At 33.6% G+C, this 15,584-nt stretch overlaps 2 protein-coding genes across 2 annotated transcripts; both read right to left on the bottom strand.

Annotated features, from left to right (window-relative positions):
• Nucleotides 1–91: 91 nt before the first annotated feature.
• Nucleotides 92–3,601, bottom strand: LOC111405577 (receptor-like serine/threonine-protein kinase At4g25390). Its single transcript, XM_023034525.1, has 2 exons — nucleotides 1,341–3,601; nucleotides 92–905 (listed from the first exon to the last, which is right to left on the bottom strand). Exons 1-2 carry the CDS (start codon nucleotides 3,416–3,418, stop codon nucleotides 896–898), a joined length of 2,088 nt encoding a protein of 695 aa, XP_022890293.1. The 5' UTR covers nucleotides 3,419–3,601; the 3' UTR covers nucleotides 92–895.
• Nucleotides 3,602–10,267: 6,666 nt separating this feature from the next.
• LOC111406578 (3-ketoacyl-CoA synthase 5-like) lies at nucleotides 10,268–15,191 on the bottom strand. Its single transcript, XM_023035973.1, has 5 exons — nucleotides 13,954–15,191; nucleotides 12,878–12,974; nucleotides 12,705–12,720; nucleotides 10,402–10,485; nucleotides 10,268–10,302 (listed from the first exon to the last, which is right to left on the bottom strand). The coding sequence occupies exons 1-5, from the start codon at nucleotides 15,129–15,131 to the stop codon at nucleotides 10,268–10,270; spliced, it is 1,410 nt and encodes a 469-aa protein (XP_022891741.1). The 5' UTR covers nucleotides 15,132–15,191.
• Nucleotides 15,192–15,584: the final 393 nt, after the last annotated feature.

Here is a 15,584-nt window from a genome sequence, read left to right as displayed (position 1 = left end):
GGGACTAGGGAGGAACTACACGAGGCAGTAAAATTGTTCAGGGATGACTTAAAATGAAGATTTATGGGTTCAAGTTCAAATCAGAAATTGATGCTTCAACCTTATCATTACGATCCAAAGATTCCTTTATACACAAAACAGTTCCTACATCTTACGACACAAATATGACCTTTGATCAAGAGCATTTGATTTAAAGTCATACCAACATTTGCAAACATAATATGCACCCCATCCCCCAGCATCCTATGACAATTACACTTGCTGTAAGAAACCCAACAACGAGAGGCAACCGTGCCATCTTACAAAAAAAATAATTAATAAATGAAAAATGGGAAACTTCATGATCACCAATCATTATCCACAAAATGAAGATCTATTAATTGGTGCTTCATGATTGAGCAGAAAAAATAAGCATGTGAAGCTGGCGATAAAACAACGAAAAAAATAGCCAAGAGCAACAGAATCATCAAAAGCCCTGCCTCAATTTCGTATAGGAATTTCCAGGACGACAATGAAGTGTAGGAATGTCGCATTCTCTCACTTCTGTATGCTTTAACCAAAACTGTCCTAGACCTCAGTCCTCGCTAACTTTTTCAGAAAATTCTTGCTAGCTTCCCCAAATCGTTTTCTTGATAATTCAAAGTTGCTCCTTAAATTCCTCGCAAGAGATCTAGCAAAAAAGAAAGAGAGAAGAAAAGAGCAATAACCTCTTCTTTTTCTATATTTGACCAACAGATTTTGTTGTTGGGTTCTAAACAATTGTCAATCTCTCAGAAGAGAACATAAACACTAATCAAATCCAACAGAATAAGCATCATAAAGCAAGGGTATCTGACTGCAGCATTGTCGGTAGGCTCCAGCCATAAGTAGGTGCATATAATTGTGCATCAATTTGCTATGCTCTCCTGCAGATACCACCACATTATTTATTCATTCAGTAGTCATCTTATTCAATAAGCAGAAAAATTTATTACTGTTAGACATTTTTATCGATTCATATGGGCATATTATTACACGTTCATGACAATGTTGTATACAATTCTTATCAAGGCATCTATCCAAGTAAATCACAAGACAACAAGAACCATGCTTAATCAATATCATGGGCCCACGGATATTTACAAATTAAAATACCTATCCAAAAGAAACACTCATTTTCAAGAAGAAGCACAACACAGTAGGCAATACCAAAATCAAGACAAAACAACGAAAAATCGCAAGTTCATTTCATATGTAATTTCATCTTTTTCTTTCTTTACATTAATGTTTCACATAATCAATATTTGTTTACAATAATCTAGTTCTCTTCTTGGAGAAGTAGGCATCGAACTAAAACTCACCGAAATTTCTTGCGTAACTTAATCGGGAAGCGGGAGGGAGGTGACGGGGAAAATTCAACTGGTAGCTGTGGAGATTCTAAATCTCCACATAGCATCCCCACCACCTCTTTCATTGAAGGCCTGCATACAGGTGACTTCTGCAGGCAGAGTAGTGCCACAGTGATGCATAGCAGGGCTTGCTCTTCGTTTAAAGATTGAATATTCCGATCAACTAAATCAAGAAGCTTCCCTGTACAGGCAAGGTGACGTGCCCAATATATAAGATTGGCCCGTTGGAACTCTGACATGGGTGACCCTGTCACCTGAAGTGGCCTACGTCCAGCAATAAGAACTAACAACAAAACTCCATAACTATAAACATCACATTTCTCAGATATATCAACCCCACCACCATACTCTGGTGCAACATAGCACACAGTTCCTCTCATACTTGGTGTGCTGCTAATACCACCACTCTTAGGTATCTCCCCACTGATGGAATCATAACTATTTCTCCACACTCTCCAAAGCTCGCCACTGAATCCATCCAACCACCAATCCACACTACCTCTACTCCTGCTCCTGCTCCTGCTCCTATATTTTTTCTTTCTATCAGCATACATTTGATTGTCTCTTGGCTCCCAATTCCCACTATAACAATCATCACTCATTGAACCCTGCAAATGTTTTTTCTTTTTTTTATTCTTCTTCTCGAGCTCCTCACAAAACTCTTCCTTCCACCACTCCCTTGCAGGCCTCCTCTTCTTATCCTTCTTCAAATTCTTGTTGTCATCTAAAGAGACCCACCAATCCAGTTGCTTTTCCTTCTTCTGTTTTTTGTCCAATTTCCCAACCACTCCTGCGCTTGATGACACTCCAACCCACTCGCTCTTTGGTCTCTCCTTCTTTATTTCTTTCCCAATCCATTCCATTACATAATCCTTAACCCTTCCTGACTTCCCTTCTCCTCCATTGTCTTGCTTCCACCACCAATTTTTCCCAGTAAAATTCTTCTTTTTCCACATGTTCCTTTCTCCCTCACTCTCAATACTAACCTTATCAAATTTCTCCTCCGATACACTCGCCGTCTCCAAACCCTCGGATGGTGATGCCATTGCAACCACTGTTGTCGGCGACATCACAGGAGCCGTCTCTGCCTTAGGTGACAATTCCACCCCGATTATTACCTCTGGTGAGGCCTCAACCCGCAGAAAAGCACCCTCCTCTGACCTTTCCTCGCACACTTGATGTTTAGCATTATTGAACTCCTCAAGCCCACTGGCTGTGATAACACTCTCTGTCTCCTCCAATACAGATCCAATATCCTCCACCCCATTACCCAAATTATCCTCCTCCTTCACCTCGCCTTCAATATTCTCTTCCAACTTCAACCTAGCCAACCCAAAATCAGCAATTTTCGCATTAAAACTCCCATCCAACAAAATGTTACTCGGCTTAACATCACCATGAATAATTGGAGGATCACAATAGTGATGTAAATACTCAAGCCCCTTGGCTATATGCAAAGCGATTAAAAACCTCTTGTCCCAGTTTTTTAACTCTCCACTTTTTCGTTGAAAAATAAAATCTTGCAAACTGCCGTTCTCCATTAGCTCATAAACCAAAAGCATTCGACGTTTTCTGGGATTCGACGAAAACCCAATCACGGAAACAACGTATTGAGAATTAATTTTAGAGGATAAAAACAATTCATTTTGGAACTCACGCACACCTTGGAGTGACCCAGAGTCCATGAGCTTGATCGCAACGTGGAAAGGCATGTTCTTGGAGATTGGGGTATGCCTAATAGTGCCGCGGTATACGGAGCCGAACCCACCTTGACCGAGGAGGAGGAAGGGGGAGAAGTTGTTTGTGGCATGGCGGAGAAGGGAGTAGGAGAGTTTGATTGGAATTTTCTCGGAATCAGTGTCACAGGAAGGAGCAGTGCGTTTCTTGGTGAACTTACGAAGGCAGAGAGCGAGGAGAATGAGGAGGGAAAAAGTCGCCGTCAGCCCGCAGGCCAGTAACAGAACAAGGTGGCGGAAGTGACTGTGGTGTTGGTGGCGGAGTGGAGGTGGTGGAAATTGACGGGATGGCATTATGGTAATCTCAACTGGGTTTACTTTTTGGCTGGGGTTGTTATTGACAAGAGCTGAGGATCTATGAATATTTAGCAACCATTACTCCAAGTCAATACTCAATAGCAAGAATTAAAGATTAATCTCAAGAAAAAAAATTAATGACAGAGGAATTGGCGAAGTGGACAATGAACTATATAGCTTGTGCTTAGTGGGAAATAAAACGCGTCTTGAGATGCAATAATTCATACTCCGATTGATAGTCGAGTTGACATTGACATAAGAGAGAAAGTAGGTACGTTTTGGTGGAGCTACGACGAAATAAAAATAAATATAAAATTTGATGTGTAACGTTTAAATTATTATGTATGAGATATTTTAAAATAATATGATTCTTGAAATTTGTAAGCATATGCCACCAAATCTTGAATTTGGAGCATTTATCTACTCTTGTATTATGTAAAAATAACCTTCATTTATATATTTAGCTCCTATTCGATAAAGATTAAAATCAAATTTATAGTATATTCGATAAAAATTAATAAATGTATAATTTAAAAATTATGGATCTCATAAACTTTCACTTAGTTTTTATCAAACCGGGGCCTAATATCTTTTGTATTTTCATAATTTTTTAATCATCTCAAAATATTAATACCTAAAATAAAAGCAACAGTCAAAGCAAATACTCTTGACAAACAAGCTGTAGAAAAAAGATGAAAAGAAAAGGAAAAGGCGACTTGACTGAATCAGATGCCTTGTAATTAAGCCGTTAAACCTTTTCAACGAATCCAGGCTTTTCCTTTCTTCTGTGCTTTTTATTTTTTTATTTATGAGTGATTGATGCCCAAAGGCCATAAACCATTCCAAGGGTAAAGAAAGTTGTCTTATTAGCAAAAGTCATAGGCAAATTGGCCCAAGTGGGCACCAATGTCCAAAATTTCCTTATACGTTCTTTCCCCACGTTTGGATTGATGTCCCACATTTTTGTTGCTACAAATTAAAGTATACATAGCTATCAACTCATATATGATGGGGCAAAACATAATTTATCGTGCATTTGTTGAAAAATAAATATGATTTGACGAGTCGTCACATTCATTCACATAAGTTTCTAGTAGGAGGAAAGCTGCCCTATCTAGACTGTAAACAAGTAATTAGTTTAGTTTGTTTTCATTTTTCCTTACCTTGAAAAAAAAAAAAAAATCAAATCAACATATCCAGACTCGAGATGCCAGGTGCTTGATTTAATATTTACTTTTAACAATTCATTTATAAAGAAAAATTAAAATTAAAATCATGATCATGCTGATATGTTTTGGACTTTAACGCACTAAATATGCTTTGCAGCCTATCAACATGTAATGCCTCCCCACTTCACCCATTATTGAGAATTGAGGCTAACATAGATTTTGATCCCAGAATACAATATTGCTAGTTTTGAATGATAATTATGTATTTGACAAGTACTATTATGACAAGAAAAATTAACATAATTTCAAATCTTTTTTATATTATACTACTGAGACATATTTCGTATGTGTACTTGACTAAGATGAGACGTGTTAAAACAATACAAAATAAGTATCTGTATACTCAGAGCCTATATGGGTCAACCTCTTTCTACTCTAGATTTGAACCATCAATATTTTGAAGCCCAACAAATATTTGTTTGGATCGAGCTTGGGCTTCATCAACCAATTTAGTGCCCAATATGTTACTTTTTATATAATTTCTAAAATAAAATTTAAGGAAAAGGATTTATAATCATGTTATGGAATTGTACTTTTTTCAGTTCACTGGTATATTGAAAGAAAAAAGTTATGTTCCAAGGACCCAAAACAGAGTTAATTAATTGGGCTAAACTGGAAGATCCAATAGAGGAAAATGAAATTGACACAAATAGCTCTAAGTGGTAAGACTTTTCTTTTCTTTTTTTCCCCTTAACTTCAAATGGTATTTCGATCTAAAACATTGTTGCTATACTTAAATTAGCGGCATTATTTATATAACCATGGTCTATAATTTATCTTCAGGGTTTGGTGTCCTAAGAAGATAAGAAATACTCTCAATGCAGGTCGAGAAAAAAAAAAAAAAAAAAAAAAAAGGATCATTGCTCAAAGATATAAAATTTCAATCTAGGTGGAGAAAATAAAATTTATAAAATCTAAAATGATATTATTGCGATGTAGCAAGTATTCTAACAATCACTATACATCATGAGGAAATTACAGAATCCCAGGTATTTGGAGATCCCAGTGCAAGAGTCAGGTTCCAAAGTTGTTTATGCAAATCTCAGGTTTCAATTTAAAAATTAAATATTTAAATATTATATTAAAACACAATAGATGCCGATTTCAACTCCCATATAGCAAACCCTAGATCTCTCTCCCTTCTACCTCCCTCTCTCTATTCCATCTTTATCCCTCTCCCTACCCACACCCTCTCTATTCTAGCCGGTTGATCGGCGCCTTGCAGTGGCGCCATCGGGGGAGGTGGAGCGGCGCGTTGTAATGCTGTCCTAGTTTTGTGATTGCAATGGTAATGGAGGTGTGCGATTTTGTGAGGGGAACTAAGATCTCGACGCGGTGCTGTACGCGATGGCTGTAGCGGCATAGTGATGGCACAGATCGAGGCTGGAGTGATTTTATGTTTTTGGTGGTTTTAGGATTATTGTTGTGGCCACGGCGATGACGAAGGTCATTGGCGCAGGTGGTGGAGGTGGTCGATTTGTGCTGATTTGTGTGAGTTCTGTGTGTATGGATCTGATAGTGGTAGTTGTCGTATTTTTGTTGGCAATGTGTTGGATCTAGTGGTGGCGACATTGTTGGTGGTGGTGGTGGTGACCATTAGGTTGCTCTGTGACCAATCATTGGTGGTGGATTGGGTTCGACAATGGAGTATTTGGTGATAGATGTCAAATCTATCACCAAGGCTGACTATGAGTTATTTGAAAAAATGCAACAAAATTAGATGCTTATGTAAAATATAATGCGATGGACCCAAAATATTTACTTCGTACTTTATTAATATGAGTTATAATATTCAACATGTCGTGTGACTCTCATTCCGAAATCATTAGGCTCTTTCAACTAAAAAGAATCAATTTTCACCTGTAGGAAAGTTACGAAAAAATATATGAGTTGATAGCTCAGTGAGTGGAGAAGTTCGAAAATAATTACACTTTTTCATTTTTACATTTTTATCGAAAATCGAGTTCATATCATTTAATATTTCACAAGATAACATTATGTAAATATAACCAAAAGTGAAATATTCACATAAGTTCATAAAATATCATCTTAAAATCATGATATAATATCAGTTGATAACCATACTATAATCTCATCACATCAAACGTGCTGAAAAATTCACAAAAAATGTACCCTCTGACTGAAATATATAATTCGCCCATCGGGCTAAGAACTTTCGACACGGGCCTTTAGCCCCCTCCGTGAATGAAAGTCGGTCTCAAAGACATCTCTAATCAATTCTAGAATACGGTCAAAACCCCCCTGTGAACTATATGTACACGATCAAGATCAATGTCAGATCAATACCCTTCGTGTAGGATAGAACAAGGTCAAGGCTCCTCTGTGAACTAGAAGAATATATATAATCATGGGTACTTTTCTGACCGATATTAATATTGCATGTCTCACATACCAAGCAAATCTCAATATCACATGTCTTACATAGCAAGTCACAAATATGCCATAAATAATCTTTGATATTCCACATGTATCATAATAAAAGATATTTTCATAATATCCATATAATTCGAACACATTATTGCACATACTTGGACAATATACTTAATTTGTAAATATTTTAAAAATATTTATATTTTTCCACTCACAGTACAATGTTCGCAAAATCAGCTCGATTGGTAAACTGTTCTGACATCAGTATCGTCGCCCGAAATATAATATAATTTTTAAATAAACAATTAATTATTATAATAATTTCAATAATTAAATAGGCGATACCCAAACTTAATAATTTCACGTTTAAGCGATTTCTAAAGTCTCTATAATCATTAAAACTAATTTTTCTTTCATTTTACTCAATTCCATAGTGTATTATACATAACCCCTTCAATAAAATTGAATTTAATCTAACAATTTAACAGCTATAAAATCAAACATAACTTAACAATAAGTAACTCTTTACGTACCTTTCAAAATTAAGGAATTCAAGCCTAATAATGTAGACAACTTAATTCCTAAATTTTATATATTTTTTTCTTCTTCTTCCCTTTTTTTTTCCCTTTCTCTTTTCTTTCTTCTCTTTCTCTTTTTATCTTTCTTTCTCTCCATTTTCGTTCTCTGCTTCTCTCCAAGTAAATGAAATGGATTTGTTTTTTGTTAGTTAATGGATTAAGTTTGGTGGATATATATATTTTATATATATCCACCACCTGCCCATTTATTATATCTTTTTTTTTCCATAGCTTGACATTTTTTATCCATATTATATTTTTTTTGACTTGTTTTAAATTAGGTATTACAAAACTCACCTCCTTAAAAGAATTTCGTCCTCGAAATTTAATTGACTAAGTACGAAAAAGTTGTGGATATTAAGAGCACATCTACTCTTCACTTTCCTATATCGCTTCGTCCATAACATGACTCCACATAAGATTTTAACCAAAGAAATAATCTTACTTCACAATACTTCTTTCTTTCTGTCCAATATCTGAACTGGTTCTTCTTCATCAGTAAGATTTTCTTTCAATTCTACTGATAATCTTATAGTATAAGTTAAATCTGATATCTATTTAATAAGCCTCAAACATATGGAATACATGTTGAATCGATACCTCAAATATCATCTTAATGATCAATATGTGATCTTTTTAGCTTTTCATTTTATCTCCTAACGATAATATATACACAACTTCAAGTTCGGCTCCTTTTCAACTACAAATATACCTAAACCTCAATTATCATCACCTGTGTCTAGTTTTTATATGTCAATTCCATGAAAATAAATAATTGTCCAAGTCTCTTTCAATTAACCAATCATAATTGATAACCTTTCTTTTAAACTTATCTTCACAACGTCCGACATTCTATCAAAAGAAGATGCACAATGTAATTCAATTATATAACTTCTTACAACTAACTAAAGATAAATACTCCAATTCCACCGTGTAATTAACAATATTGTCTATATATAATTTTATAAGTCTATCCTATTAACTGACTATATCAGTCAAAAATAATCTTGTAACCTTAATCAATATATCCACAATGATTTAAATACTATTTTGCATCCATTCCGTGTATTTGGAATCTCCAAACAAAAATATTTGAGGGTAACTGCCTCCATTCTAAATTGACAATATCTCCAAAAATTCAATTGTTCATAATTTTCTAAAATTCTAATTATCCTCAACAAAACAATTGAGATAGCTCAATATGATGTTCTTTTCCTTTAATTCTATATTACCCAATAATAATATATACACAATTTTCATTTCCACCATTTCTAATAAAATATACCTTAAAACTCTAATTATTGATAATTATTGATATTTCTCGTAATGTGATGACATAATCTCAATAAAATCAACTCCACATCATGTTTTAATAATGTCTCTTCAACAATCTATCATATAATTCATAATTCATCATTTTACTTCAGAACACTTTCTAACCTTAACACAATCCATTATCATAAATCATTATCGTGAATCAAGCACTCATCATCTTTAAATATAAGAACAAATATTTCCTCGGAATTTCCTAATCGCAAAACTCTTGACATTTTTATACCCATACAAATTTTGTTCTTTCTTTCTATAAAAAAACAATAATAACATTTAATCCATGAAAATCTATACTTTTATTCCATAAAAAGGCCGTTGATCTATCATCAATGCATAGTCCTTCTTGTATATTGCATAAAGACCTTTAATTAAGATAATGTAACCTAAAGATACTGTCCCACAATTAAATAAAATTTACATTCAACGATCAGCCTAAACTTGAAACTATTCGACATATCATCCATATATTTCATAGCAAATAGATCTCAATAAAAATGGAATACTTCATACGTGAAATCCAAAACTACAATTGAAAATCACCCAAAATTTACATCAATAAAATTTCAATAAATTCATCTTAACTTCAAAATTTAACTGAGCACTTCCAAATTATATGGAATATAACACAATAATCAACCAATGACTTTAACAAAATTAAATTAATAATCCAAATAAATCATCACATTACTTTGCCATAGGACAATCATTATATTCGTTTACATGTTATTTACCATATCATGTTATGATCATGTAATCTTGGCATTTATCGTCATACCGTATAATCTAAAACATTTAATTATATCAATTTTCCTTAATACTTCAAGATAATAACCTTCATATTTAATCATGAATATTTCACACATCAATATACCGCATGTTAATTTCCCAATCTCAACAAATTTCAATTATACCATTCTCTAATTTTTATTTTTATTTTCACATAAACATACCTAAATGCATATATCAATTTAATTCTTATTTTTAAACCAACAAATCACCCCATAATAGGTAATCATTATGAAGTTCATCCTTATTATTCTCACATTCCTTATAATCAAACAACTCATAAATAATCCAAATAATTGAAATTACTGTTAATTTTCTCGATGCGTAAAATACTCGATAACAAATTGTTATCTATCAATCCATAAATCATCATTTTGTCTTCCACAATTTCTTATCATATAGCATAAATATACACTATTATGATTTCTATTATCGTCTCATATAAGTGGCCACAAATCACCACAATATTTTGATAACACTAATGACTATTTGGCTCCAAAATAATTAAAATTCCACGCTAGTTGTAAAATCTATAACGTCGAATGCCCCACAAAATCATCAAAATCTGTTCAAATCTTAATAGGTTACATATACACATAGTTCCAACCCAACAACTAATAACATTTCCAACCATCGAATCATTACAACTATCATACTTACATACTAGTCTTTTTTGAATCTGTTAAAAATATCTTTCTATCGTTTTTGGTTCCATACATTTGAGTTAGAGAGCCTGTGATTTTTACCACTACAACATGTGATTATATCCACCGAACATGCATGAACCATAAAAATTTCCAAAATCATGCTCTGATACCACTTTGACACGACCTGTCCCAAATCATCCTAGTGAACCCGAAATGTTACATGCGCCGATGATAGATACTGACTAGATGTCAAATCTATCATCAAAGTTGACTATGAGTTATTTCAAAAAATGCAACAAAATTATATGCTTACGTAAAATATAATGCGATAAACCCAAAATATTTACTTCGTGCTTCATCAATATGAGTTATAATATTCAACATGTCGTGTGACTCTCATTCCGAAATCATTAGGCTCTTCCAGCTAAAAAAAATCAATTTTCACCTGTAGGAAAGTTACGGAAAAATATATGAGTTGACAGCTCAGTAAATGGAAAAGTTCGAAAATAATTATACTTTTTCATTTTTACATTTTTATCGAAAATCGAGTTCATATCATTTAATAATTCACAAGATAACATTATGTAAATATAACCAAAAGGGAAATTTCACATAAGGTCATAAAATATCATCTTAAAATCATAATATAACATCAGTTGATAACCATGCTATAATCTCATCACATCAAACGTGCTGAAAAATCCACAAAAAATGTACCGTCTGACTGAAATATATAATCCGCCTCTTGTGCTAAGAACTTTCGTCACAGGCCTTTGGCCCCCTCCGTGAACGAAAGCCGATCTCAAAGACCTCTCATAATCAATTCTAGAATACGGTCAAGGCCCCTATGTGAGCTATATGTACACGATCAAGACTAATGTTAGGTCAAGACCCTCCGTGTAGGATAGAACACGGTTGGCCCCTCCGTGAACTAGAAGAATGTATATAATCATTGATACTTTTCTGGCCGATCTCAATATTGCATGTCTCACATACCAAACAAATATCAATATCACATATCTTACATAACAAGTCACAAATATGACATAAATAATCTTTGATATTTCACATGTATCATAATAAAAGATATTTTCATAATAATCATATAATTCGAACACATAGTTGCACATACTTTGACAATATACTTAATTTGTAAATATTTTAAAAATATTTATATTTTTTCACTCACAGTACAATGTTCGCAAAATCAACCTGATTGGTAAGCTGTTCTGATATCAGTATCGTCGCCTGAAATATGATATAATTTTTAAATAATTAATTATTTATTTTAAATAATTTCAATAATTTAATAGGCGATACCCAAACTTAATCATTTCACGTTTAAAAGATTTCTAAAATCTCTTTAATCACTAATACTAGTTTTTCTTTCATTTTACTCAATTCCATAGTTTATTATATTTAACCCCTTCAATAAAATTGAATTTAATCTAATAATCTAACAACTATAAAATCAAACATAACTTAACAATAAGTAACTTTTTACTTACCTTTCAAAATTAAGAAATTCAAGCCTAATAATATAGACCACTTAATTCCTAATACGTTGGCAAAAAAATTCTATTTTTTTTCTTCTTCTTCTTTCCTTTTTTTTTTTTCCTTTCTCTTTTCTTTCTTCTCTTTCTCTTTTTCTCTTTCTCTCTCCATTTTCATTCTCTGCTTCTCTCCAAGTAAATGAAATGGATTTGTTTTTTGTTCGGTAACGGATTAAGTTTGGTGGATATATATATATTTTATATATATCCATCGTCTGCCCATTTATTATTTCTTTTTTTTCTTCCATAGCTTGACATTTTTGACCAATATTATATTTTTTTTTCGACTTGTTTTAAATTAGGTATTACATCAACGATTTGGTTTGTGACTTTGAAATTTGATAATTCATGACTAAAAAAAATCTGTCACCTCTAAAATTTTTGATCGGTGGCCTCGAAATTATTTGTAACCTACAAATTTTTTTATATGTGACCAGTAAATAAATTTGTAACCAATTAGTTTGATAATATGTGATCAGTAAATAAATTTGTAACCATTAATTATTTAACTGTGACTTTAATAAATTTATTTAATAAATATTTTTAATTAATTAAATACGAACCCGAATTTTGAATTTTCAAACTTCTTACCTGATTTTTGAAATGGTGTAAAGAATACACCTCAAATATGAATTTTTCCCATACATCATATTATTTGAAACACATTGTACGGTTTAAAAGGTAGAAAGTAAGTCGTCAAAATAAATACTTGATAAAATAAGTGACTTAAAAGTTACATGGATAAAATTGAAAGGAGACGCTGATACCTTCAACTAAACTCCACTGCAGAACACAAAATGGAGTATTAACATTCAAGAATCTGATTCGTATCGAATGGCTATGATTTTTCATCAAGATTTGCAATTGGATAAATATGAATACTATCTGCCCATGCTCCTTTTTGGGCCTCCCCAAGAATGGGCCTAATGCATTTCCATACCAAACTATTGCACTTAGTACCAGTTCCCATTCCAAGTTGCCACACTCCGTCACCTTTCTTCACTCTTTCTTTAGCCTCCATGTAAGCTAGTTCGTACCTGATGAAGACAAAGAATTTAAATAAACAAACGTAGCTTAAAAGGCGGCCTAGGAACGAGGTTCTTATGTGTTGGGGGGGGGGGGAGAGAGAGAGAGAGCTGCATGGAGGAAACTCGGAAAAAGTGAAATTTACTGAAACATTTATTGTATTTCGGGATATATCATACGAAATTGAGGGGAAAATACACCAACTTTAAATTATAAATATTACAGTCAAAAGTCAAGATAAAGTTATTTGAAGCCGATAATAAAATAGAATAATGTTATTTGTAGTCGCTCACTATCGCATACATATAATTGTTAATTATTTAATGTATAAAGCAATAAAAAATTACTACGTTAATGTATCAAATCACTAACAGCCACATATATATCACATAGGACAAATACGACAATGAACGACTATAAATATCATTACTCATTAAAATATGGGTTTTGCTAAGTGTTCACCTGTATACAAATAGCAAAATCCATAAAACATTAGTGTTATATGATAGTCGATAGACTCAATGAAATGTGATATTAAATTACTCATTTAATTGTATTTCTCATTTCATATCACATTAATACCATCTAGACTCGTGTTTATCATCAATGGTGCTATATATTATTACTCATTTTTTCAGCATTGGAACTTTTATGAGCCATAGCATCAGTAAATGAAATGCATGAAAAGCTTTAGACGAGGTGATTGATAAACATATGGGAGCACATAAATTACTTAGTTTAAGTAACGCCTTCAAGTGCCATGCATTTAATGAAAAACAATGATTCTGACATGCATGTGAAGGGGTGTGTGCTTTGAAATTAGACTGTTAATTTACATAACATCAGAGCGAATACAAGTTCTGGATTTGTTTGCCAATAATTGAATCAAGCCCAAACATGAGGGATGTATTCGAATCTTCAATTCAAATAAATAAATATGCGCATTCTCTAACACACATTAAAATTTTAAGATGAGGCAGACAGAAATACCACACTGAAGATGAAGACTGATTGCCGAATCTATGCAGTGTCATGAGTGCAGGCTCCATATCTCTCTCAGCAAGCTTCAACCCTTTGCCAATTTCCCTTATAACTGGCTTCCCGGAGGAAGGCAAGCAAAAATGTTGTATCACAGACTTGAAATTCGGCACATAAATTTCGGTTGACTTGTTCATGAATTTCTTCTTAATTATGGAAACAACGTACCATATTATCTCAGTAAATGGCAATACTTTTAATCCAAGAATAGAAATATTGGACCTTAGTGTTTCACCAGCAACCTGCAGCAACTCTCTTCTGAGTGTAACACCAGTTAATCCATTGGAATCCTCTTCACGAAATGCGGAATAATATGCCTTGTCATCAAATGCCCTTAAGGTTCTCAGACTCCAAAGAAGTTGATATTTTGCAGTTCTTTTTGCTTCTTTTTTGTTTGTAACCAGAATGGCCGCAGCCCCCGTGCGAAACATGCAGTTGAGCACCATCTTAGGTCTTTCTTTTCCGGGATACCAACCGGTAGACAAGATCTCTGTGCTAAGAATGACAGCATTGGAATTTTTTTGTGTTTTAAGGATGTTTTTAGCCATGTCAATGACTAGTACACTTGCACTGCACCCCATTCCACTAATGTTGTAGCTCTTTATATCTTCCCTCATACAAAATTTGTTGACAATAATGGAAGAAAGTGAAGGGGCCGGGCAAAAACCACTGCAGTTTACTATAAGTATATCGATTTCGGATGGAGAAATTCTTGTTTTGTTTAAGAGGTTTTCAAGAACTGGGAAAAGTACCATATGAACTTCTTGAATAGCTTCTTGATGGCCTGATTTTGGTGGTATATAGTGTAAAGCTGGTGGGAAATAAGTTTGTTCACCCAGTCCTGAATGAGTTAAGATTTTAGCTATAAAATCTACACTTTCGCTGTCCAAAAAGTCCAGCATTTTTGCATGCTCAATGTAGGTTGAAAGGGGCACCCTGCAGAAATTTGGGGGCTTCAAACAAGAAAAATCCACCAAGAAGACTGGCGAAGAAGACGTTGACATGTAGGATTTGGCTATGAAGAAGAGAAGTAAACAAGAAATATTGAGCAAATGGTATAACGGTTCCCATTTTTGAATGATAAAGAGAGATTCTGCTGAGAAGAAAAGTGCAAGAAGTGAAAAGTTCATAATCTCTATGAGATTTGAATGAATTTGCTCCTTAAGAAGCTTCTGAGAAAAAATTGTGGTACTAGGTTTATCCATACTTCAATTTCTTAGTTCACATGGTTGCTTCATTTGATATGGTATATATTGAGGGCTTGGTGGTTGTGGATAAGTGTAAAAAAATATATATCGACTCTCGAGTACGGTCTATCAAATATAGTTTTGCCCACAGGTCAAATATGAGGGTGGTTTTAAGGAATTAAAGAAAGATTGTGCATGTGGCAATATATAATAATGATATGGATTTTTCAACTTGCCATACGTTGTTAATGCTTTATATTAAACAAGATCTCTGCTAATACTGGTGAGCATTTGGCAGTTGGGGGCTGAGAATTATGGGTATTGCTGTTTGTACAGTGGGGTCTGCAATTATTTTAATTGTGGACTCCACTCCTTGCATGTGAGTGTGCTATGAAT

This window comes from Olea europaea, chromosome 12, assembly GCF_002742605.1.
Source record: "Olea europaea var. sylvestris chromosome 12, O_europaea_v1, whole genome shotgun sequence".
NCBI classification, from domain to species: Eukaryota; Viridiplantae; Streptophyta; class Magnoliopsida; order Lamiales; family Oleaceae; genus Olea; species Olea europaea.
This window is presented reverse-complemented; position numbering and strand designations above follow the sequence as displayed.

Excerpts from the sequence above, each read along its gene's own strand:
- LOC111405577 (XM_023034525.1), bottom strand. The coding sequence starts at position 3,418 with ATGCCATCCCGTCAATTTCCACCACCTCCACTCCGCCACCAACACCAC.
- LOC111406578 (XM_023035973.1), bottom strand. The coding sequence starts at position 15,131 with ATGAACTTTTCACTTCTTGCACTTTTCTTCTCAGCAGAATCTCTCTTT. Across the intron at positions 12,975-13,953 it reads CAGTCTTCATCTTCAGTGTG|GTACGAACTAGCTTACATGG; the intron begins GTATTTCTGTCT and ends TGTCTTCATCAG. Across the intron at positions 10,303-10,401 it reads AACAGATTCAAAAAAGACTA|ATTTTGATGATTTTGTGGGG; the intron begins GTATGTAAGTAT and ends AGATTTGAACAG.